General features: G+C 41.1%; 2 protein-coding genes across 4 annotated transcripts in view; both read right to left on the bottom strand.

The window, feature by feature from the left end:
* ATF1 (activating transcription factor 1) overlaps positions 1-13961 on the bottom strand; it is an 86007-nt gene extending 72046 nt beyond the window's left edge. The window contains exons 1-2 of the mRNA XM_066368719.1: positions 13702-13961; positions 3700-3798 (exon numbers count right to left, since the gene is read on the bottom strand). Coding sequence (XP_066224816.1) covers positions 3700-3792 — 93 coding nt within the window. The 5' untranslated portion in view covers positions 3793-3798; positions 13702-13961. The remainder of the gene's footprint in view (positions 1-3699; positions 3799-13701) is intronic.
* Positions 13962-21853: 7892 nt separating this feature from the next.
* The window catches only part of DIP2B (disco interacting protein 2 homolog B), a 304374-nt gene continuing 299544 nt past the window's right edge, over positions 21854-26683 (bottom strand). For all 3 annotated transcript variants that reach the window (XM_066368716.1, XM_066368715.1, XM_066368713.1), the window contains one exon: positions 21854-25874. In XM_066368716.1, the coding sequence (XP_066224813.1) occupies positions 25622-25874 (253 nt within the window). In that variant the 3' untranslated portion in view covers positions 21854-25621. The remainder of the gene's footprint in view (positions 25875-26683) is intronic.

The raw sequence follows: 26683 nt of genomic DNA on the forward strand, positions 1-26683 counted from the left end.
TTCACTACTCTGTGCATCTCCAGAAGTAATAATCACAAAAGTGCTGTATTGACTTTGGGGTTACAAATAATTTTATCAAGTAGGCAAACCTGCAAATACAGAATCCTTGAATAATGAGGATAGACTGTGCAATAGTTAATTTTTACTCCTAATTTGACCTATCAGCATTTTACACAATTGATCATCACCTCATTCTTAATTTCCAATTCCCAATTTCTCTTGATTTTCCTCTAACCTCACTGACTATCCCCATTTAATCTCCTCAAACTTCAAACTTGGAGAGCCCAGAGTGAAATCCATTGACCTCCTGCCTGACTATACTCACCCCATAGTAATCTCATCCAGTCCCATGACTTTTATTTCACTTACGTGAAATAGATATTGTCCCACAGCTCTTAGATGCTCTGTTGTTCTCCCCACTTTTTTTCCCTTTTTGTTTTAAGTTTGGGTAAGTTCTTACTGACCCATCTTCAAGTTCACCAATTCTTCCTTTGACTGTGTCAAGTCTACTAATCACCTTCCAAACATACTCCATCTATGTCACAATTTTTTTTTATTTGGAGACAGAGAGACAGAGAGAGGGATAGACAGAAACAGAAAGACAGTAACGGAGAGGGATGAGAAGCAACAAGTCTTCATTGTGGTACCTTAGTTGCTCAATGATTGCTCTCATATGTGCCTTGGCTGGGGGGCTCCAGCAGAGCAAGTGACCCCTTGCTCAAGCCAGTGACTTGGGCTCAAGCCAGAGACAATGGGGTCACGTCTATGATCCCACACTCACGACAGCAATCCTGCGTTCAAGCTGGTGACCTGCACTCAAGCCAGATGAGTCCATACCCAAGCTGGCGACCTCAGGGTTTCAAACCTAGGTCCTTTGAGTCCAAGTCCGACGTTCTATCTACTGCGCCATCGCCTGGTTGGGCCACAATTTTTATTTCTAGCATTTCCATTTCATTTTCATATGGCTTCCATTCCTCTGCTAAAATTCTCTATCTGTTCATATATATTGTCAATCTTTTCCACTACAACCTTTAATATGTTACTCATTATTATTTTAAATTCACTCTCTGATAGTTCTAACAATTGGGTCATCCTGAGTTTATTGATCTTTCTTTTTTTTTTTTTTTTTTGGTGACAGAGAGAGGAACATGGGGCCTTGACAGAGATGGAAGGGAGAGAAATGAGAAGCATCAATTCTTTGTTGTGGCACCTTAGTTTCTCAGTGATTGCTTTCTCATATGTGCCTTGACCAGGCGGCTACAGCAGACCAAGTGACCCCTTGCTCAAGCTAGCGACCTTGGGTTTAAGCTGATGAGCCTTGCTCAAACCAGATGAGCCTGCGCTCAAACTGGCGACCTCAGGGTTTCGAACCTGGGTCCTCCACGTCCCAGTCTGATGCTCTATCCACTGTGCCACCGCCTGGTCAGGCTTTTCTTATTTTTGACAATGGATATTTGTTTTTTTGTATGTTTCATAATTTTTGCATGAGTGATGATTAACACTGTTTAAGAGAATACAGACTAAAGAACAGTCTTTAGCTGACTGGTGGTAATGCAGTGGATAGAGCATTGACCTGGATTGCTGAGGTCCCAAGCTTGAAACCCTGAGGTCGCCAGCTTGAGTGTAGGATCATTGACATGATCCAGTTGTCACTGGCTTGAGCCAAAAGGTCACTGGCTTAAAACCCAACGTGGCTAGCTTGAGCAAGGGGTGACTGGCTTGGCTGGAGCCCCCCGTCAAGGCACATATGAGAAGTGATCAACAAACAACTGAGTGATGCCTCTCATCTCTCCTCCTTCCCATGTCTGTCTTTCTCTCTCTCTTGCACAAGTATGTGCTGTAAAAAAAAATAAAGAACAAAATAACTGAGATATGTAAGTAAGTTAACTGAATTAAAACATTTCTGTGAAGGGCTCTAATAACAGAAAGGTAAACAAAAGACTCCATCATTGTTTTTCCAGCACCATCTGTAGAAGATACTGTTATTCTTCACAGATACAGCCAAATAATAAGAGAAGGATGTATCCAGCTTGAAAGATTAACCCATTAGGTCCTTATTCTCAAATGTTTTTGGTCTGAAGACCCTTTTACACTCTAATTATTGATGACCTCAAAGAAGTTTTATTTATGTGAGTTTTTATCTACTAATGCTTACATTTAAAATTAAAACAAATTTAGAAAAACATTTAACAGTTTATTTTAAAACAACCATAATCCATTATAAGTTAACATAAACAACACATTTTCATTAGTATAACTAAGTCTCTCCCAAAAATATTAATGAGAGAAATGGCATTTTCTCATATTTCTGCAAATCTCCTTAATGTTTGAGTTAACAGAAAATGGCTGAATTCTCTTACTGCTTCTACATTAAATATGCTGCTATATGCTGTTCTGGTTGAGGGGGAGGCATGTTTTAATAGCCTTTTCAGATAATTGTGGATATTCTTCTCTGATACCACATCAAACCTCAACAGTCTACAGTTTCTTAAAGTTTTCTGCAATGTATAATCTGAACTTTGTATACTGCTAACATTAAAATCCACTGGTCTATCTTACACACTGAATGGATCTTATGTACATAAATGACTCTGTGACACATTTTTGTAATTAAAAAGTCTGTAATTATTGGGAAGCTGTAAAGTTCATAATGGTAAATAAAAGTTTTCCCAAATCCTACTTTTTGCTTGAAAGTTCTTATCTTACCACTACAACAAATCCTGTCCATTGTTTTCCTTGAACTGTGAGGTGCATGGATCAGACAAGTTGAAATTTTAAAAATATTATCAATTCTGCAATATGCATGCTTGTTAATTTAAATTTTTTAATGAATATGCCTATTTTCCAGTTTAACAAAAATATTTTCTACATATCCACAATAAACTGACTGAATTGAAAATGAAACTATTAGTCTGTTTTAATCAGCACAATAAGCCAAATCACTTTTCACTTTTCTTATGCAGCAACAAAATTAGTCTGAGAAAAATATCTATATAAGCATGCGTCACATAAAATGAAAGCTATTGCTCCAAATTTTGAAAAGTATATAGGTATTAAAATAACACTAAATACAGCACTGGCCAGGTGGCTCAGTAAATAAAGCATCGACCCAGTGCACCAAGGTAGCAGTTTTGATCCCAAGTCAGGGCACACACAAGAAGCAATCAATGAGTGTACAACTAAGAGGAACAATGAATTGATACTTCTCTTTCTCTCTCTACTTTACCCCTCTCAAATGAATGAAAAAAAAATTTTTTTTTAAGATTTTACTTATTGGGTTTTAGAGAGTGGAGAGAGAGAGAGAGAGAGAGAGAGAGAGAGAGAGAGAAAGAGAAAGAGGCACGGGGTAGGGGGAAGAGCAGGAGGCAATCACTCATTGTTGCTTCTCATGTGTTTTGACCGAGCAAGCCCATACTTTTGAACTTGAGTCCTCAGCATTCCAGGTCGAGGCTTTATCCACAGGTCAGGCAGAAAAAATTTTAAAAAACTCACAATACTAAATATACTTTGTATAAAAGAAAATAAAACTGAATGATCTTGATGAGATATTTAAATAAATTTACCTTCCATGTATTTCAGCATTTTTTTTTAATTGGTTCTTTTAAAAAAATAATAATTAGAGATCTGAAACAACTGACTGAACTGTGTGTAATAGAATATATTTCTAACTGGCTCAATATTTTGGCTGATCTGTCTTACCTGTTGAGCAATATGAGAAACATGAGTTCCTTGAACAGTTGAACCAGGCTGAGGTGCTGTCTCTGGAGTGTTGTTCTTGTGGGAATCTTCCATAATCAACTGTAAGAGGGAAAAAGTCAGTTAAAAGATGCTTTCTAACCATTTTCAAAAAATCTGAAGACATATTTTCTTAACATGCATATTTTTTCAGAGGAACAAGACAAAGCTTTTCTATACTATGGGCTGAGCTCAATTTAACCAGACTCAACATGTTCCCACAATTCCGCTGAGTATATAGCAATCTTAACTATAAGATCTTAAAAATGATAAATAAGAAGTAACATAGAATATGTATAATAAGTACATTGCCTAGTTGTGTAAAAATAACTTAGTTGCCGCCCTGGCTGGTTGGCTCAGCGGTAGAGCGTCGGCCTAGCGTGCAGAGGACCCGGGTTCGATTCCCGGCCAGGGCACACAGGAGAAGCGTCCATTTGCTTCTCCACCCCTCCGCCGCGCTTTCCTCTCTGTCTCTCTCTTCCCCTCCCGCAGCCAAGGCTCCATTGGAGCAAAGATGGCCCGGGCGCTGGGGATGGCTCTGTGGCCTCTGCCTCAGGCGCTAGAGTGGCTCTGGTCGCAACATGGCGACGCCCAGGATGGGCAGATTATCGCCCCCTGGTGGGCAGAGCATCGCCCCCTGGTGGGCGTGCCGGGTGGATCCCGGTCGGGCGCATGCGGGAGTCTGTCTGACTGTCTCTCCCCGTTTCCAGCTTCAGAAAAATGAAAAAAAATAAATAAATAAAAATAAATAAATAACTTAGTTGCCTGCATTCAAAAGAACTGGGGTGCAGCTCTGTCGCTGGAACCCACCAGCGGCTTTCCTTCCTCTTTTCTTCCCCCCAGGCGTATACCTTTGCTATTTCTTAAGCTTCAAGGGCCCTTCTTTTTTGTCTCTGTAATTTTTTTCCTGAGCCCACACAGCCCAGCTGGCTCACTTCTTCCACAGCTCACTTTTCTACCTCAGTGACTTTCTAAATGAACTTCATTTAAAAAAAGAAGACAGCTTGACCAGGTGGTGGCGCAGTGGATACAGCGTCAGACTCGGATGCAGAGGACCCAGGTTCCAGACCCTGAGGTCGCCAGCTTGAGCGCGGGTTCATCTGGTTTGAGCAAAGCTCACCAGCTTAGACTCAAGGTCGCTGGCTTGAGCAAGGGGTTACTTGATTTTCTGTAGCCCCATGGTCAAGGCACATATGTGAAGGCAATCAATGAACAACTAAAGTGCCACAATGAAGAATTGATGCTTCTCGTCTCTCTGCTTTCTTGTCTGTCTTTCCCTATCTGTCCCTCTCTCTGATTCTATCTCTGTCTCTGTAAATAAAAAAATAAAAAAAATTTTAAAGAAAATTTGCTGCTATAGTACAGAAAAGAGACTTTTCCTTGCATATTCTTATTTTTAAATTTTATTTATTGATTGATTTTAGAGAGAGAGAAAGGAAGAGAGACAAAGGAAAACACTGATTTGTTGTTCCACTTATTTATGCATTCATTGGTTGATTTTTGTATGTGCCCTGACCAGGGCTCAAACATGCAACCTTGGTGTATCTGGGACTATACTCTAAACTGTGCTACCTGGCCAGGATTCCTTGCATATTCTTTTAAATATTTTGAATTTTGACCCATATAAACATGTTTAAATTTAATTAATGGCACATATATAAATCAATTATTGGGATTAAATTTTCAAATGTTATCTCACTCAAGAAGTTATGATAGTCTTCCTGTCCTTGGACGCAGCATTCCCTTCTCTAGCCTAGGTAACAGTTTCTAATTGCCCAAATAGTTATATATAGAGAATTTGAGTAAAAGTTGAACTAACTAAATAAATAAAACTATACCTAAGGATATTTAGATAATCTAAATCATGAACTGCAGGATATGTAAACTGGATAAGAATGAGAATAAATGGATTATATGAGATGGAATACATCAAATGGAGGAGAACCACTTAGAAAGAGACTGGTAAAAAGAACTGGGTAGAATTTAAGGTTTTTATGGTTATGTGCAAAAACATAACAAAAAACAAAAAGAGAGAAGGAAAGAGAGAGGGCCTTGGCTGGATAGCTCAGTTGGTTGCAGGGGTCCCCAAACTTTTTACACAGGGGGCCAGTTCACTGTCCCTCAGACCATTAGAGGGCCGCCACATACAGTGCTCCTCTCACTGACCACCAATGAAAGAGGTGCCCCTTCCGGAAGTGCGGCGGGGGCCGGATAAATGGCCTCAGGGGGCCGCATGTGGCCCACGGGCCCGTAGTTTGGGGACACCTGGGTTAGAGCATTGTCCCAACAGAAGGTTGACAGTTCGATCCTCAGTCAGGACATATAGAGAAATGGATCAACATTTCTGTCTGTCTGTCTCTCCCCCTTCCTTTATAAAATTAATAAATATTTTTAATTAGAAAAAAAAACTAAAATAGAGTTACCATATGACTTAGCAATCCTTTTCTGGGTATCTACCAAAAAAACTTGAAAATATTTATTCGCAAAGATATATTATGCACCCTTATGTTTACTGCAGCATTATTTACAATGGCTGTGATACACCCAAAGTGACCTTTGACAGATGACTGGGTAAAGAAGATATGGTACAGCCTGACCGGGCGGTGGCGCAGTGGATAGAGCGTTGGACTGGGATGCAGAAGGACCCAGGTTTGAGACCCCGAGGTCACCAGTTTGAGCGCGGGCTCATCTGGTTTGAGCAAAAAGCTCACCACTTTGGATCCAAGGTTGCTGGCTTGAGCAAGGGATTACTTGGTCTGCTGAAGGCCCACGGTCAAGGCACATATGAGAAAGCAATCAATGAACAACTAAAGTGTCGCAACGAAAAACTGATGATTGATGCTTCTTATCTCTCTCTATTCCTGCCTGTCTGTCCCTATCTGTCCCTCTCTCTGTCTCTGTAAAAAACAAACAAATGAAGATGTGGTACATATTTAGTACAATGAAATACTACTCAACCATAAGAAAAGATGAAATACTGCCATTTGCGACAGCATAGAGGGATCTTGAGAATATCATGTTAAGTCAAATAAGTCAGACATAAAAAATCAAGAACCATATGATATCACACATATGTAGGATATAAAACTGAAACTCACAGACATAAACAACAGTATCGTGGTTACTAGAGAAATGGGGATTTGGGGTTAGTGAAGGGTAAAAGGGACCAAATATATGGTGTCAGAAGATGATGTATGTGACTTTTGGTGGTAGGCACTCAATGAAATATACAGACCATGTTTCCTAGAAATATACAGTTGAAAACTATATAATCTTATTAACCGATGTCACCCCAATAAATTTAATTTTTAAAAATGTGGTATATTGCCCTGGCCAGATAGCTTGGTTGGTTAGTGTAGTCCTGAATTGTCAAAGTTGCCAATTTGATGCTGAGTCAGGGCACATACAGGAACAGACTGATATTCCTGTCTCTCTCTCTCTCTTTCTCTTCCTCTCTTAAAATTAATTAAAACAAATTTTTAATGTGGTATATACATATAATGGAATAATATTCAGCCTTAAAAAAGGAAACTTGCCTGACCAGGCGGTGGTGCAGTGGATAGAGCGTCGGACTGGGATGCCGAGGACCCAGGTTCGAAACCCCGAGGCTGCCAGCTTGAACGTGGGCTCATCTGGTTTGAGCAAAAGCTCACCAACTTGGACCCAAGGTCGCTGGCTCGAGCAAGGGGTTACTAGGTCTGCTGAAGGCCCACAGTCAAGGCACATATGAGAAAGCAATCAATGAACAACTAAGGTGTCGCAATGTGCAACGAAAAACTAATGATTGATGCTTCTCATCTCTCCGTTCCTGTCTGTCTGTCCCTGTCTATCCCTCTCTCTGACTCTCTCTCTGTTTAAAAAAAAGAAAAAAAAAGAAAACTGGCCCTGCCTGGGGGAGCTCAGTTGGTTAGAGCATGGTCCTGATGTGTCAAGGTTGCTGGTTTGATCCCTGATCAGAACACATGTAAGAATCAACCAAGGAATGCATAAATAAGTGGAATGACAAATTGATGTTTCTCTCGCTCTCTAAAAACCAACTAAAAAAAAGAATTTGCCTGATATGTTGTGGTGCAGTGAATAGTGTTGACCTGGAATGCTGAGGTCACCAGTTCAAAACCCCTGGCTTGCCTGGTGAAGACACATACAAGAAGCAACTACACCTGACCAGGTGGTGGCGCACTGTGTAGAGCATTGGCCTGGGATGCTGAGGACATAGGTTTGAAACCTCAAGGTCACTGGCTTAAGCAAAGGGTCATTGGCTAGGCATGAGCCCTGTGGCCAAGGCATGTATAAGAAGCAATCAATACACAGCTAAAGTGAAGCAACAAGTTGAAGCTTCACATCTCTCTCCTCCACCCCTCTTGTCCCCTTTTTGTCTCTAATGAAAAAAAAAATGTTTTTTTAATGCCCTGGCCGGGTTGCTCAGTGGATAGTGTCATCCCAGCGTGCAAAGGTAGCAGACTGGATCCTTGGTCAGGGCATATACATGATAAGCAACCAATGAGAACACAACTAAATAGAACTAAGTGCAACAATGAGTTGATGCTTCTCTCTACCAAATCAATGGAAAAATTCTTTTAAAAATTAAAACTTAAAAGATAAATAAACAAACATAGTTAGACCACCTGACAAACCTCCACAGGCTGGCCCTCAGGCTGCACTGGCAGAGTATCTCTTCGAAAGGCTCATCCTCAATCACAACTAGGAGCCTTTGGAGCCCAGAGGCTGTTGAGAGGCCCCTCTGCACCCCTGGTGTCTGGCTTTTGCCTGAGCCTCTCCCTGACTAGGGATCCTTTTCACCCCTGCAGCCCTCTCCCATACACTGGCCCAAAAGGAAACAATAAAGCTTTCTGCAGAAAATAAGTAAATATATTTAGAGGCTACAAAATATTGCATCCAGTGAATGTACATAATTCTTCTTTTGTTTTAACATTGATTTCAGAGAGAAAAAAGGGGAGAGAGAAAGACAAGAACATCAATCTGTTCCTGTATGTGCCCTAACCTGGGATCAAACCAGCAACTTCTCTGTGCTCAGGCTGACACTTACTACCTGAGTTTCTGGCCAGGGCCTTTTTTTTTTTTAACCAAACAAACGAATACTATAGTTAATATCTTTGGCACATAAAGCTTTTTCTGTAATTAAAATGATTTCCATAGGATATATTCTCCCCCAAAATTCACTTGATCAAGGAGTATGAATATTTAAGTTTGTCTAAAGAATTACAGTCCATCAGAAGCACATGAGAAAGCAATGACAATTTTTTTAAAAGTCATTACTAACCTGATAGATGAAAATGGTATATTGTTTTACATTTTTTAATTCTCCACTAGTTTTGTGAGCTATTCATATTATTTGTCCATCCAGCTACCAGAACTTAGTGCTTTTCTTATTAGCCTATGGAAATCATTTTAATTACAGAAAAAGCTTTATGTGCCAAAGATATTAATTATAGTATTTGTTAGGTTAAAAAAAAAAAAAAAAGGCCCTGGCCAGAAACTCAGGTAGTAAGTGTCAGCCTGAGCACAGAGAGGTTGCTGGTTTGATCCCAGGTTAGGGCACATACAGGAACAGATTGATGTTCTTGTCTTTCTCTCTCCCCTTTTTTCTCTCTGAAATCAATGTTAAAACAAAAGAAGAATTATGTACATTCACTGGATACAATAATTTATTATTTCTTCAATAAATTTTATTTCTATGATACTGATACAAAGTTTTCCAATATGACTTAACTTTTAATTTTGACAAATTTATTTAGTGATCCTTTGTTCTTTCTTAAACTGTTTTTAAGCCTACATAATAGTCCCTTCTTTAGGAAGAGTACAGTGATTTTTTTCATCCAAATGAATACAAGTATAATCCCAAAAAGAAAACATACAGACAGCAACAAAGATGGAATTACATATTTTCTGCATATTATCTCTAGTGAAATAGCCTTTTAAACACTCCATTTCAGAAAACTTAAGTTAGACTATAGAACAGAGAAGAAAAAAAGGATGTAGTGCTAAAGCACTAAAACTAGAAAAGATTTTTTAAAATCTTGTTAAATTACTGGAAATGATACTCTTCTGTTCCACTGTGACTCACTGATTTTCCCCCTATAACAACATCATTAAGAAATCCTACTGTATATCTAATGGAAACTAACATGATCAACAGAACACATATTTCCTAGTAAAGGATGCTACAGGCAGCAAATAACATTTGGACAATTATTACAACTGTGGAAAAAAAGATAACCTATTCTCTATGATTTTTAAAAGAGGAATCTTTTTTTTTTTTCCAAAATGAAAACAACTTTATAATTTCAACTCATTATAAACAATATATACTCTGTATTTTTAATAATGTTACTGTTAGGTTGGGTCCAGGGCTCCTTTAGATTAAAGGCCCCTTTAAAAGTCAAATTCGTCTCACCCAACTTCCCATTAGGGCAACTTCTTCATTAAGGCATGCCCCATTAGGGCATCTCTCTCACTCAACCCCCCACCCCCCACCCCCAGGGATGGTTCAGGGAAGAGTTCTTGGGACAAGGCCACTGGGAGGGACCTGAAGGTTGTAAAAAAAAAAAAAAAGGAGACAGTCTGTGACCAAGGCCACAAGCCAGGATATGCTAATCTGAGCAGGTCCAGGTGCACCAACCCCAGGCCAGCAAATGCCTGCAGCAACCCCTTTATCAGACACCCCTTCCTGCAGCTATCCCCTGATGCCGCTAGGGTCTCAGTCTGTCTGTTTTGCAGATGCAAAAATAAACTGCTTATAAAACTCATCAAGCCTTGTGTGTCCCTCCTTCAGCCAACCTAACAGTTACCAGAATATATAACCTTTATTTGTTCACTTACCTTTATCTATTATTCCTAAAACTGAAGATAAACAAACTTTAGAAAACTTGCTCAACACAGAATAAATTTTGTGTACAAAGGCACTTAAGTACAGTAAGCCCTGGGCAGCAGCTGGAAGCTTAACATGACACAACCCCAAGTTGGGCAAAATCACAAGAACACTGAAACAGCTTCAAAAGTGCCATAAATTTGGGGAGCTGAGAAACAGCAGCAGGCTGTGATCTTACTGATGACATAGTGAGAAACATAAGTAAAGGCATGGTACTTTTGAGAAAACTTTCAGAGAAATGAACATTATGTACTAGACACTAAGAGCTTTCATTCATATATATATATATATATTTTATATATATATATATATATATATAAAATCTCTTAGAATCCCTAAACTGAAGATCAAAGAAACCGTCATTTACTGTGGATCTCACAGTAAAATGTGAATGCAAGATCTGAAGCCAGAACTGTTTTAATCTTATGTCCATGTTCTTTTACTTTGCATTGCCCCTCTTCCAGGAATACCCTCACATTCCCAACTTGTCCACCTGGCAAACTTCTACTGTTTTCAAGTTACATCCCAAACATTGAGTTCCCAATGATGCAGGTCCCTTCTTTCTTAATGCTTCCACTGTGCCTTGCAGATATTTCTGAGGTTACTTAACATTTTTAACTGTGCTTATTGGCATATCTGTTTCCCTTAAGTCTTAAGGCACCCACAGACAGGTTTTATGTTGTGTGAATGTATGCTTTGTGCCCAGCAGAGACCCTCCCGTATAAATAGTAAACATCAACAAATACAGTGCAGTATTCTCATCTGATGAATGAAGATGGTCTTAGGTTTCCTCACCTACAGAAGATGAACTATGGTAAGCCTGAAGGCAAGCCATCTCCTGCTCAGCATTTTGTTTTTATTTTTTATTTTTTTCAGAGACAGAGTCAGAAAGAGGGATAGATAGGGACAGACAGATAGGAATGGAGAGATGAGAAGCATCAATCATTTGTTTTTCATTGCGACACCTTACTCGTTCAGATTGCTTTCTCATGTGTGCTTTGACCGTGGGTCTTCAGCAGACCGAGTAACCCCTTGCTCAAGCCAGTGACCCTGAGTCCAAGCTGGTGAGCCTTGCTCAAACCAGATGAGCCCGTGCTCAACCTGGCGACCTCAGGGTCTCAAACCTGGGTCCTCCACATCCCAGTCCGACGCTCTATTCCACTGCGCCACCGCCTGGTCAGGCTCCTGCTCACCATTTCCACAAATGAATTCATGATCTCCCCTTAAAACTGCTCCTATTAGTCATATTGAATTTCTTTTGAGACATTCAAATGTGCCTGCCTTACTTCCTCTCACCTTCAGGCTTTCACATTCTATTTCCTCAGCCAGAAACACTATTCCCCTTCTCTTCATGTGGCCTATTCCTATGAGTTATTCTGCAGGGCGAACTTTCATAACTGCCCTAGACTGGTCTAGAAGCTCTGGCAATATACAAACCCACAGCACATGCTTCCCCTCTCTTCATGGCACTTATTACAGTATTGTAATTGCCTCCTTTCTGTTCCCACCAGATCACAGGCTCCAGGGAGTCAAACACCACTTCCTGCTCCCAGTATAGCACTAATACCTGACATATTGATTACTCCTGAATAAATCAATGCATTTACTTAGGTTTACTACTTGAAACTGATAGAAATAATGGTTAAAGAAATATATTTAAACAATTACTTCGACCCACACACAAGACAACACTACTTTGGAGTTGGAAATTCATTATAGATAAATGGGATGACATGGGGGGGGGGGGGGTGGGGTGTGTGTGTGTGTGTGTGTGTGTGTGTGTGTGTGCGCGCATTTTTAGACGGGACTACCGCCTACTGGTGATATAGCAGTACTGCAAGATGCATCGCAGACCAAACATCTATCTTAAACGGTCACTACACTCTCTATATCTGTCTCTCCTTTAGAATGAATAAAATAAAATAAATTTAAACCTTTGTAGTAGCTTTTTAAAAAAAAAAAAAAAGGGGTAACTACAAATAATACAGTTAACACATTAAGCTTTAGGACAACAGAACTGACTCTTATTGAGTCAGACATAAATGCACATTATAAAGCCTGTAAGGAAAAAAGCATTTTAATAAAACTGTGTATTTCTGTTGGTAACAGAATTCTCAGGATAAAATGCATTTTGCAAATACAGTGTACAAACTCGTATCACAAACGAGGCCAGTTTGACAAAGATGTTTGCCAAACCTATGCTGAAAAAGCCTCAGAAGCGTCAACTCTCAATGAATTAGTCCACTGCTTCTCAAAAGCTAACTAAATAGACATCATCTAATGTCAACAATAATTTTAAAGAGATTACTCTGTATGCTGCACGGCGTAGCTGAAGCTGTGAAATAGCATGCTGAATTTTATGATACCGGGTGGGGGGGGGGGGTGGAAATCAAAGAGTCTCCTCGGTTTGATCGTCTGTCCAGAGGTAAACAAACGAGCTTCTGTCACTCCACACCCTCCTTCGTCGCTGATCGGCTGCACTTTCCGTTACTGTTTCATGTTTTTGTGTGGTTATTTTACAGTCTCCTCACTCGACTGTAAGCACCATGAAAGAACTGTTTCTACCCTGCAAAGCGGGCCGGCCCGGGGCCTGGCACCCCAAGGGCGCACGGTGAACTCCGGGGAGGAGATAACCGGTCCCGGGTCCTGCTCCGCGGACAACGCGCGGTCGCCAAGGCCACACCGCCCCTCCCCGCCCCCGCCCCCACCAGACGGTCAACCTTGCGCACTCGCCTAGAGCCGCAGAAGGGCAGTTTCAGAGGCGAAAGCCACCCTGCGGCGGGAGGTCTCCGGTTTTATTTTGATTAGGGGACGAGGGGAGAGAGCGAGGAGGACACCCACGGTTACAGGGGAACAGCTCGGCCCAGGAGCGAACACCGGAAGCGCTCTCGGCCGGGGGACAGCGAGCAAGCCCTCCCCCTTCCGCCGCGCGCCCTCCGCGCCCCTCCCCCACCGCTGCGCCCGCGCGCGACCCCCAGCCGGCGCGCTGTCCGCTCTGCGTCCCCGCGGCGCCGCGTCCCCGCACCCGCCCCTGCCCGAGGACTCGGGAGCACGCCCCACCCCCGTTCCCCGCTTACCTGTGGCTGTCGCCTTGCCTCTCTCCTGGGCGGGAACTTCCACTCCCCCCTCCAGGTGAATCCGAATTTACTACCTATTTCCCCACCTCGTCACGCAGCGGCGAGCGTGCCTCTTTCTCAAGCGTCAGGAGGGGCGGGGAGAATCCGTGTCATTTAACAGCCAACTGTCCTAGGCTACCGTTTTCTCGGCAGTCAGGGCCGCCACTGGCGGCATGATCTACGCCAGGCCAGGGCGGGGAAGGGAGGGGGTCAAAACTGAGTGAGCGTGGGGCTGAGGTTAAGGCGGTGCCTCCGTGCTGCCGTCCTACGTCACCACGTTATTCACGTCACGCGCCGCCATCTTGTGCCGGGTTTCCTCAGAATGGCAATTGGCGCCTCCTGAAGGTGATACGCTGGTGAAAGGTGGGAAGTGCAAGGTGCGTGCGATTCCTTTTCGCTTTCGGAGCACTGTCCGCACTTCTTACCCACGTCTGTTTTCGGAAGCCATCACCAGTTTGGTGCTGTCAGGGTGTCGCTTCTTGTGGGGCAGTTGCTTGGTGACGTTGTTCTCAGCTCAGCTCCAACTTGATCCCTGTTGGGTGGTCAGGCCCAGAGCTGTGCCCTTGGCTTTGACCCACTCTGACCTGTCCGCTACCTGCAGAGAAGTGACTGGAAGCATGGAGGCCTGTCCTCTTCAGCTCTTGGTTCACCCAGACGTGTTTTTTTTTCACACTAACTGAATTGTTGTGTGACACTGGTTAACGTAATTATACAGGTTTCAGGTGCACAGTCCTACAACACAGCTCTGTACTCTGTATTGTGTTCACCGCCCCCCAGGTCAAGGCTTTGTCTCACCCAGACCTTTTTTTAAAGTTTTATTTATTGATTTAAAAATATATATTGATTTTATATATTTTACCAGGGAGATAGGTATATATATAGAGAGAGGAACATTGAGTTGCTCCTGTATGTGGCCTGACTGGAGATGGAACCAGCAACCTCAACACTTCAGAACGATGCTGTAAGCAACCATATCCAGCCCGGCATTTTATTTATTGATTTGAGAGAGAGAAGGGGGGAGGAGCAGGAAGCATCAACTCGCAGCAGTTGCTTCTAGTATGTAAGCCTTAACCCAGCAAGCCAGGAGTTTGAACCCAGGACCTCAGCATTCCAGGTGAAGGCCTCATCCACTGCATCACAACAGGTCAGGCCTCACCCACACTTTTTAACCCCATAAAACTGTGTTAACAGTTCTATTGTTTATCCCATATGAAAGGATTTTCTACAAGACTGATTTTTTTAAAAAACAAAAAAACATAAGGTTTTGGTAGAGTGTGTCACATTGAAGCACAGATTTACCCCAGCTATTAAACTATTTAGAAAAAAAGTTACATACTGTGGAGTGTCATATAAAATGTTACACCACCAGCCCTGGCCGATAGCTTGTTTGATTAGAGCAGTGGTCTCCAACCCCGGGGCAGCAGACCAGTACCGGTCCGTGGGCCATTTGGTACCAGTCCGCAGAGAAAGAATAAATAACTTACATTATTTCCGTTTTATTTATATTTAAGTCTGAATGATGTTTTATTTTTAAAAAATGATCAGATTCCCTCTGTTACATCCGTCTAAGACTCACTCTTGACGCTTGTCTTGTTCACGTGATACATTTATCTGTCCCACCCTAAAGGCCAGTCCGTGAAAATCTTTTCTGACATTAAACTGGTCCGTGGCCCAAAAAAGGTTGGGGACCACTGGGTTAGAGCATCGTCCTGATAGGTTGCCGGTTCCATCCCGAGTCAGGGCACATACAGGAGCAGATTGATGTTTGTCTCCCTTCTGCTCTCTCTGAAATCAGTAAATAAAAATATTAAACTGTTACACCATCATTTTAATACATTACAAAAACTTTAAAAGTATTTTTAATGCCTGACTGGGTGGTGGCTCAGTGGATAGAGCGTCGGACTGGGATTCGGAAGACCCAGGTTCGAGACCCCGAGGTCGCCAGCTTGAGCGAGGGCTCATCTGGTTTGAGCAAAAACTCACCAGCTTGAACCCAAGGTCGCTGGCTCAAGCAAGGGGTTACTCGGTCTGCTGAAGGCCCACAGTCAAGGCACGTATGAGAAGGCAATCAATGAAGAATTAAAGTGTGGCAATGCGCAATGAAAAACTAATGATTGATGCTTCTCATCTCTCCGTTCCTGTCTGACTCTCTGTGTCTCTGTAAAAAAAATAAAAAATAAAAGTATTTTTAATGTTTCTTTCTGGAGAGGTTATGAATTATTCTGAACGCATTATTTTCTTTTTATCTATTTCCTTGAAAATTGTTTTATGGCTTTGTAGTGATAATAAATGATAAACCTTTTAATATGCTCTTGACAGAGTGTTCCAGAATATTTCTAAAATTTTTACCAGTTTTAACTTTTCAATGAGAGAAACGGATTTAGTAAATAGAGGCCTTTCCTGGTTTTAACCTTTAAGTTTAACCTTTAGGGCTAGATAATGTGACTTAAAGCTCAAGCATTACTGTGTGCTAAACACTCCTAAGAGCTCACAACATTTAGCTATGGTCATTCAGCAAACATTCACTACCTATTAAAAGCTAAAACAGATTGACTGCCCTATTTTAGATTTCTTTCATTTTTTTTTATTATTCTTTTTTCTTTTTAATTGAAAAAAAGTTTTTGAGAGAGAGAGAGAACGGGGCAGAGGGGCGGGAATCTATGTTTGTGCCTTGACCGGGCAAGCCCTGGGTTTCAAACCAGCGACCTCAGCATTCCAGATCAATATTCTATTCACTGTGCCACCACAACACAGGTCAGGCTTATCTTTTTATTTCAGAGTTTTTTGGGTATTTTTGTTTTTGTTTTTAGCAAAAGAGATAGGAAGGGAGACGAATGAGAAGCATCAACTTGTAGTGTCACTATAGTTGTTTATTGATTGCTTTTCATAGGTGCCTTGGCTGGGAGGGCTCCAGCTGAGCTACTAACCCCTTGCCCAAGCCAGCAGCCTTGAGCTTTAAACCAGCAACCCTTGGGCTCAAGCCAGTGACCATGGAATCATATCGATGATCCCATGCTCAAGCCAGCGACCCTGCATTCAAGCTGGGTGAGCCCGCACTCAAGCCAATTACCTTGGGGTTTCAAACCTGGTACCTCAGCATCCCAGGTTGACAATCCACTGTGCCACCACTGGTCAAGCTGTTTATTCTTTTGTGATGTTTCTTCCTTGGAACCCAGAATGCTCAACAGATGTTAATCAGGAAAACAGGAAACTGAAAAATGTTAACATCAAAAGAAACTAAATTTTACTGAAACCTTCTCAATGTGCACGGATTGCTCCCTTTTTAGCTCCTCTTCTGTTTGTAAAATGTCTTGTCTAAATCAGCTATTATACAGTGCAACACTGTCACTCACAAATATTCCCACTGTCCTCTTTTCTTTCTCATGGCAGTGTCACAAGCTGTATCTATCATTCTATCTGAATAGTAACAGTTTTATAAACCAGATGGATAGGTCTTTGACTTTAGAAATGAGGAAGTAGCCTGACCAGGCGGTAGCACAGTGGATAGAGCATTGGACTGGGATGCTGAGGACCCAGGTTTGAGACCCCAAGGTCGCCAGCTTGAGTGTGGGCTCATCTGGTTTGAGCAAAATCTCACCAGCTTGGACCCAAGGTCGCTGGCTCAAGCAAGGCATTACTCGGTCTGCTGAAGGCCCGCGGTCAAGGCACATATGAGAAAGCAATCAATGAACAACTAAAGTGTCGCAACGAAAAACTAATGATTGATGCTTCTCATCTCTCTCCATTCCTGTCTGTCCCTATCTATCCCTCTCTCTGACTCTCTCTCTGTCTCTGAAAAAAAAAAAGGAGAAAAAAATAGAAATGAGGAAATAAAGAGAAAGAAACAAATCTAACTTTCAAATGCCAAAGGCAATTGTTTTAAAATATACCGGTCAAGCCAGAGGTGGCACCTCTTTGGCTTCCTTATCTAATAAGGAGAGAAACATTATAATGAAATGATTTAATAATATGACCTATTCCATGAAGTTTTGTGAATTGAATGAGTTTAATACATGTAAGTTAGAACCATGCCCAGCCGACAGCACTAAATTAATATTCTTTATAAACCACGAATGGAGGTTCAGAGAAGTGAATAAGATCATCAGCTAGGCCTCTACCAACTACCTGCTATGTATTAGGATCTTGCCTCTCCTCATTTTTATTTGGGGGAAAAATGTGCTTCCTTGCTTCAAAGAGTAATCCTTCTACCTGTTCTCTGATCCCTACCCCTCCTGCTTCAGTGACCTTGTTTTGTCAATTACCCCTTATCACTATATTTGGAAACTTTTCTTCTTTATTGGCTCTTTCCCCAACACAAGAGTATTTTATTCCTTCCATTTTTGAACAGCCTCTCTCAAATTTTTTACTTATTTATTTTATTTTAGTGTGTGTGTGACAGATGGACAGACAGGAAGGGAGATGAGAAGCATCAATTCTTCATTGCAGCTCCTTAGTCTCCTTAGTTGTTCATTGATTGCTTTCTCATATGTGCCTTGATGAGGAGGGAAGGCTACAGCAGAGCGAGTGACCCATTGCTCAAGCCAGCAACCTTGGGCTCAAGCCAGCGACCACGGGGTCATGTCTATGGTCCCATGCTCAAGCCAATGACCCCGCACTCAGCTAGTGAGCCTGAGCTCAAGCTGATGAACCTGCGTTCAAGCCAGTGACCTCGGGGTTTTGAACTTGGGTCTACTGTGCCACTGCCTGGTCAGGCTGATTGATTTCTTTTAAATTTTTTATTTATTCATTTTAGAGAAGTGAAAGATGGGGAGGTGCAGGAAGCATCAACTCCTGTATGTGCCTTGATCAGACAAGGTCAGGGTTTTGAACCGGTGACTCAGCATTCCAGGTCAACACTGACCCACTCACTGCAACCACCACAGGTCAGGCTCTTGATTTTTTTTTTTTTTTTTTTAATTTTAGAGAGAAGAAGGGAGAAAGAAACAGGAAGAGAGAGAGATGAGAAGTATCAACTCATAGTTGGGTCACTTTAGTTGTTCATTGATTGCTTCTCAAATGTGCCTTGACCAGGGGGCTCAAAACAAGACCCCTGGTGCTTCAAGCCAATGACCTTTGGGCTCAAGTCAGCATGATCCCACACTCAAGCCAACAACTCTGCACTCAATCAAGCTGGATGAGCCCAGGGTTTTAAACTTGGGTCCTTAGTGTCTCACGCTCTCTCCACTGTGCCATCACCAGTCAAGCATGAAGCACTTCCTGTACTTCCTGTGCCCGTGCTTTCTCTTGTTTTTGCTCCTGTCTCTCTAGTTTTTCCTTCTCCCTTTTGTGGACTCTTCCCTCACCAGCCTTTAAATGCTGCTGCTGTTCCCCCATGGTTCCCATTATTGGTCCTTTTCTCACTTCACATGATCTTTCTTGGTAAAATCTACCACTCCCATGACTTCAACTACCACTTTTAAAAGGATGTCTCCCAAATATCTAGTTCTTGACCAGAGCTGTCCTAAGGCAGAGACCTAAATAGTCAGCTGCCTGTTGTACCTCTTCAATCGCATGTTCCATACCACTTCATGTGAACACAACCAAAATGGAACACAGCATCTTCTTTCCAAAATCTGTTCTTTTGTTCCGTCTTGGTAAATTACCCCATATCTATTCTAATTCCCCAAGTCAGAAACCTAAGAGTATTTATTTATTTATTTATTTATTTATAGAGAGACAGGTAGGGAAAGAGAGGGGGAGGGGATGAGAAGCATCCACTCATAGTTACTTCACTTTAGTTATTGATTCTCATACATGCCTTGACGGGTGGGTGGGGGGTGCAGGGGGCTCAAGTAGAGCCGGTGACCTTTTGCTTAAGCCAGTGACCTTGGGATCATGTTGATGATCCCATGATCAAGCTGGCAACCACAGAGGTTTCGAACTGGGGCCCTTAGAGTCCTGGGTCAATGCTGTATCTACTGTGCCCACCACCAGTCAGGCTTGATTGATTTTAGAGAGAGGAAAGGAGGAAGAGAAACATCCATTTGTTGTTCTACTTAATTATGCAATCATTGGCTGATTTTTGTATGTGCCCCAACTGGGATCAAACCTGCAATCTTGGTGTATAGGGAGGATGCTCTGACCAACTGAGCTCCCTGCCCAGGGCAGAAACCTAGGTGTTATTTTGAATTCTTCCTTACCCTGAATACTCACCTAGTAGTTGAAATCCTACTGTTCCCCAAGCTGTACACATTGCCTCTCCATCCTCTCACTGCCTTGGTTGAAGAACTCTTGCTTTATCTCTGCTGTTATTGCAAAGGTCTCCCAACTTCAGATTTTACCTTCCACATCAAACAATTTTTTTTCTTTTTTCAGATGAGATAGTGAGAGAGACTCCAGCATGCACCCTGACAGGGATCCACCTGGCCACCCTGTCTGGGTGGATGTTCGAATACCAAACTATTTTTATTTGTTTGTTTTTTTGTAAGAGAGGGATAGACAGGGACAGACAGGAAAGGAGAGAGATGAGACTATCAGTTCTTTGTGGCAACCGCAGTTGTTCATTGATTGCTTTCTCATATATGTGGCTTGACCTGGAGTTCACAGTAGACCGAGTGACCCCATGCTCAAGCCAGCGACCTTGGGCTCAAGCTGATGAGCCCATGCTCAAACCAGATGAGCCTGTGCTTAAGCTGGCAACCTCGGGGTTTCGAACCTGGGTCCTCCGCATCCCAGTCTGACGTTCTATCCACTACACCACCGCCTGGTCAGGCAGTACCAGACTATTTTTAGTGCCTGAGGCTGACACACTTGGACCAACTGAGCTATCCTCAGTGGTTGGGGCCATGCTTGAACCAATCAAGCCACTGGCTGTGTAAGGGGAAGAGGGAGGGGAGGGAGATAAAGGAGAGAGGAAGGGGGAGAGAAGCAGATGGTCGCTTCTCTTGTCTGTCCTGACTGAGAATTGAACCAGGGACGTCCATATGGTCGGCCAATACTTTATCCACTGAGCACCGGCCAGGGCCCAATCCATTTTTTATATGACTACCGGAATAATCTTCTATGTTGCAAATCTGATTTATTCCCTTCCTATAAATCTCTCTTGAATTCTCTTTGGCCTACTGGATAAAAGTCCAAAATTCTTAGCATGACATACAAGGCCCTTAGTGATCTGTCCTTAGCTCAAGTCTCTGACTTTCACTTTTCTCCCTTCAAATCCTATATATCTTAATAATAAATTGCAGTCCCAGAACATGCAACTCTGCTTTCCTCCTTGTCGTCTTGATCTTATATGGCTGTCTCATTCTTCAAAACTCAGTTCAGATGTTTTCTTTTCCAGCATGTATTCCTCCCTATTCTCCCTCATCGATGAACTGGATGCCTATTCTACCTGCTCCCATAGTCCACCTCTACTTGTAACCCTTAACTATACTGTATTGTTTTCCTGTATTTACTTGAGGGCAGTGACTTGATATTTTCCTCCCTAGCTTCAGTTCTAATTATAGAACTTCATGGGTAGGCATTCTGTAAACATATGTTAAATGACAAAGAATGTTCTCAGCTGCCTCAATATCTCAGACCATAATTCAAGGGCCAGTTTAAGTGTCTGGAAACATGCACAATTTGATGGGCTTCCATCAAGTTTCTTGAAACCAGGAAATGGAAGAGTGAATTGGTACTTTAGGGAAAGCTGAAATTCAGCCCAATTACACATTAGAAAAAAATTAAAATTCATAATCATAAGTTTAAAACTAGCAAATACCACATGGGTAGGAGGATAACAAAGATATCACTGTTACAGACAAAAGGCTTCTTAGTTTTCAAAATGACTCTATTCCATTTCTTTTTCTTTTCTATCTAACTTCCTTTATTTTTAGAAGGGGGGAGGGAAAGAGAGAGACAATAATTTAATGTTCCACTTATTGATGCATTCCTTGTTACTTCTTGTATGTGCCCTGACTGGGGATCGAACCTGCAAATTTGACATATCAGGACAACACTCTAACCAACTGAGCTACCCAGCCAAGGGCTCTCCTCTTTCTTGATCTGTCTTCCTTTTATATGTGCTGTGATCTGGGTTCATGTTCTTTGACCACTCTAGCTATCTTTGGGTATTACCATCTGAAGTTACATTTAAAATTTATAAGTTAAATTTATCAATTTTTCCAATATGTGAAGCATTAAACACAATCAAGCATCAATATTTATTAACACAAGACAAAACACATTCAATGAGTTAATAGAACACTGTCCAGCCAGATGTTAAATTTAAAAATGTATATCTAATCTAATTTCAAATAAATAAAAAACTTTTATACATAATTACACAGTACTATAGTTTGAATTTGACACTGGTAAATATCTTGACAAAAAATAAACAAAACAGCATTTAGGACTAAAAAATTATTCTTATATCTTTACATTCTCTTCCTCTGGACAAAAAGCATGACCCATCTACATATACCTATACCAGAAATGTATGAATGATAAAAGGCCTATTGTGTATTTGGAGTACTGCAGCTTTTGCTCCAAATATTTTTGCTTTTACATCAAAGCAGACAACAAAAACAACACTAAGGCAATAGATCATGTTGGAGTTTGAGGGTGAAGTGGTAACTCCTCATTGCTTTAGTCTAAAAAATTCCTGGATATTCAAGGAAAGTAATTTATTTGGCCAAGATATTGAGCACCATGCCTGGGGCAGAGACCTGAATGTAAAAAAAAAAAAAAAAAAAGCAAAAAAAGCTAAGGCCTCAGGCCCTTTGTTGATTCAACAAAAGCACTAAGCAAGCATTGCCCGGGTACTAAAAGTTAAGGAAACACATTCACATTACCTATAGATAAGCAACAGTCCCTAAACAGCCTGCAGCAGCACAGCTTCTTAAGGAAAGGATGTGGTACTGGGGTAACTGGGGCCCTTTATGAGGCAGGAAGTAGACTGGGTTCATGGAAGCCCATTAGCATGCTGGTCTTTCCCAGGGTCTCACTGATGTAGGAGATGGCATTCTTACAGCTTGAAGAATCCCTAGAGCCTAGGATTTTTCCTGAGGCACCCCTTTTCCTGATCTATCTTCAGTTACTTCTGTGGGAGAGACAGAAAGAGGGTCGACAACTTTGAGATGAATAGATTTCTCTTAACTGAAACTAGGGGCTTGCTGTTCATTTATGTAGTTTCATTTTCCACAGGCATAAAAACCCAGACAGAATGTATTCCAGAGTGTTGGCAGAGCTCAATCAATAATGGCCTTTTGGGCCTATCTTAAGAGTCAGTTTTATCTCCATGGCTCTACTTAATGTAGAAAGAGCAAAAGCAATGTGCCATCAGAAAGTTTTCTAGTCCAAGTATGCAAGAGAATAAGCACAAACACCTCTAAGCTAATTACTGGACTCTGTTCCCCTCACAGAGGTACTTTACTAGAGTTATTGATGAAGCTCCCAAAGACACATCTTTCTTTCCTCCACAAGCATATTCTGGCTCTGGGGGATATGTAAAAGATCAATAAAGCAGCCACAAGGCAGAAAGCAAAACTAAAGATTATCTAATCAGCCACCAAGTAACTGGGAATTGGCCATACTTTGAGATTAATGGACTATCTTATTGAAGGAATGAATATAGATCTGTATTGTCCAATATCATTGCCATTAGCCACATGTGTTACTGAAAACTTTAAATATGATTAATCTGAACAGAGATGTGCATAATACATATTGGATTTCAAAAACTTAATAGGAGAAAAAAGCATCTCATTAAGTTTTAAAATTAATTCCACACTGAAATGATAATATTTTTTATATATATTGGGTTAAATAAAATATATTAAGACAATTTCACCTGTTTCTTTTTACTTTATAAATTGTGGTTACTGGAAAATTAAAAACGACAGGTGTGGCTCATATGATACTTTCAGCACATACCCTGATCGAAGCAACCCACAAAATACTCTTCCTATGTTTTTGTCTTAGAACTTACGGATTATGGAGATAGAACTAGTTACTCCTCAGGATCCCTTGTTTTGTTTAGTGAATCAATAAGAACTGTTTTAAGAAACTTACTTGTCAAATCAGCTGTTTTCTCTACAAAATAAACCACTGCTAGTTGCTGGGATTTCTTGCCTCAATCTAAGTGCTTTTTTCCCTGTACATTCTAGAATCTCTCCTATCACGTGTAAATTAATTTCATCCAAAATGTTGAAAAAGAGATCTGGAACTGGAAAATATCTTGAGGTCTGCCCTCTGTGGAGAATGAGTTAGGAGGAAAAGAGGATTACATAAAAGGGAGTCATAAAGTGGCTTTGAGTCACAGACTATGTATGGGCAGCCCCGAGAATGCTGCCACAGCGAAGGGTCCAGTCTTTGCATTATAAACCTTATTTTCAGGGTAATTACAAGTCTTAAAAGTTGTTTAAAAACATATTTAGTTTACATGATGTTACAGTGGGGTAAATAATATGTATTATTAAAATAGTCTAAATAAATATTTACACAATACAGTGGGTCAAAGAGAACCACTCTGATTTAACATGTTTACTCTGTTCACTTTGATTTCTTTTAATTTTTAAAAATATTTCTGTAAGAAAAAAAATAAAGAAATTCAACTATATTCAAATACATGAAGTATCAGACCAAAGAAAGGAAACCGAGCCGGAGGCCTAACTCAGTCCCAAGCTCAGTCTGCTTGGCCTGGGCACCAGTTATTTCAAAAGAGTTTCTTGCATACATCAGACTTCCCCTATTTCAGCATAAGCCTAATTATTTTGGCAATTCAAATTGGTCGGTTTTGAGATATATAGTAATGGCCTTACGGTTTCACATGACATTGATCCCACTGCCTTCCCAGCCTATCACTCTTGTTCTTAAATACTGGCCCTCATGAACTGGACGAAAAGAGGACACTCTTCAGCTTTCAGATATGAGAAGCTATATGTATAAACTGTAGACACAGTTTACACTGGGCCTGGAAAAGAGGAAATTATAAATTCTTCTGTAGTCACTCTTAATTGGAAAGTTTCAACACTGGGGGCCAGAGTGAGTTATTTGTGGTTCCTTAGAAGAGGGTGGGATATAATGAATCTGAGCTTTTTCATAACATTTGATCTTTTTAAACTGAGATTTTTCAGCTTGTAGAAAGAGGCTGAAGTCTTAAAAGCTTAAGCTGATTCTGGGAATGTGAGCTTTAAAAACAAACATAGGTGGCTTTAGTTTATAAAATACACCAGCCAGTAGAGACATAGTACAATGTGCAGCAAAACCTGCAAACAATTTGCATTTTTAGTTACCTATTCAATTATACTGCATTAAGAGAATATTTGAAATTCTCTCAAAGTAGAAAATTTTCTACTTTGTTGTTATAACTATATAAGCCAATTCTTAACTTTTTAGCTAAATTATGTATATTCTTATTTACATGTTGAAAACACTGGTCAAAATGTTTTACAGTCAAGAATTATACATATAAAGTAATTTTCCTATTCAGTGGGTTATCTAATTTGCTTATGTGTTAACTGAAAGTAAGGTAAGTACTTTCACGTTAAGAAAACCCACAGACTGTCTAGTTATGGTCAAAGGCAAAATACAGTACAGAGTGGGGAACTGTGTAACTCAGACTACCCCCTTTATGTGAATTCATTAAACTCCCTTACAAAATTCTAAAATGATATTAGATAAAAATACAAGTATATACAATAGATGAAAAATATGCAACATGCATGTAACTTACTGCTCACACTGTCAAAATTCATGACTGTTAACATTTTTTTCATTTTCCACCATAGAATTCCCCTTTCTTGTGTGTTCTGTGATTGTAGAGTCCCACAGGATGAGATGAAGGATATAATGTAGCCATCTCAGCTTATTTCACATCATTTGAAAGCTTGCTCCTACATCATGGGTCTTTGGTCCTTGTGGTTTTTCAGGATGGCCCCCTATGATCTCCACAAGGCTGTTACATGTTATAAGCCACATAGATGGGGTCTAACTGGTCAGCTAGGAAGCTGTCACGGAGGTGCATCCTTTGTTTCTCTCCTCTGGAGTTGATAGGGATAACACCTGGGTCCACCACAACCACGACACCAACGATGAGGTAATGCTCCTCGAGGACCACATTTGTCACTAAAGGAACCAGATCTAGGGCTTCCTGTTCAGAGCCGCATAGCTCCACAACCACCACAAGCAAGTTGGTCCACGTGAACACGGCACTGAAATTTCAATGATATTCCGTTAACATATGATTACAGTTACCAGTCATCTTTTATGGTATCTACCCAAGACTTATCCCCATTTCTCTAAGAACTGCCTTCTCTCTTAGCAGCCATGTCTGTAATATTAATATATAACATTGCCCCTATAAGTCTAGCTGATTGAGACATCCAAAATCGCTTTGGAGTTTGGAAGTGGGATTGAAAGTTGTTAGCTTGTTACTTGACCTGAGGACACGGGGACTTGAAAGTTCTGGGGTAGCCAGGTATGCAGAGAATCATACAGAATGGTTCTTCAGGGAGAAGAAAAAGAATAAAGTATATGCCCACATGGCTCTAGCAAATAAGAGGACAGTGGTTCTGTTGGCCTCATTTCTACTTTTCTTTTTTAAAGATAATCTGCTTTTTAAAAAAATTTTATTTATTGATTTTAGCGAGAGAGGAGGGAGGGAGAGAGACAGAGTAAAGAAGGGAGGGGGAAGGTAGAGGAGAGGAACATTGATCTGTTCCTGTATGTGCCCTGACCAGGGATCAAACCAGCAACCTCTGCTTTGGGGCAATGCTCTAACCAACCGAGATATCTGGCCAGGGCTACCTTTCTTTTCTTTTCTTTAAAAATTTTTTTTAAAATTGATTTTAGGGAAAGGAAGGGGGAGAGAGAAAGTAAGACAGGAACATGAATCTTTTCCTGTATGTGTCCTGACCAGGGATCAAACTAGCAATCTGCACTTTGGGACAAAGTTCTAACTAACTGAGCCATCTGGCCTGGGCCATTTCTACCTTTCTTGAGAACTACAACTTTTAGGAAC

This window comes from Saccopteryx leptura, chromosome 2, assembly GCF_036850995.1.
Source record: "Saccopteryx leptura isolate mSacLep1 chromosome 2, mSacLep1_pri_phased_curated, whole genome shotgun sequence".
In the NCBI taxonomy this organism is placed as follows: Eukaryota; Metazoa; Chordata; class Mammalia; order Chiroptera; family Emballonuridae; genus Saccopteryx; species Saccopteryx leptura.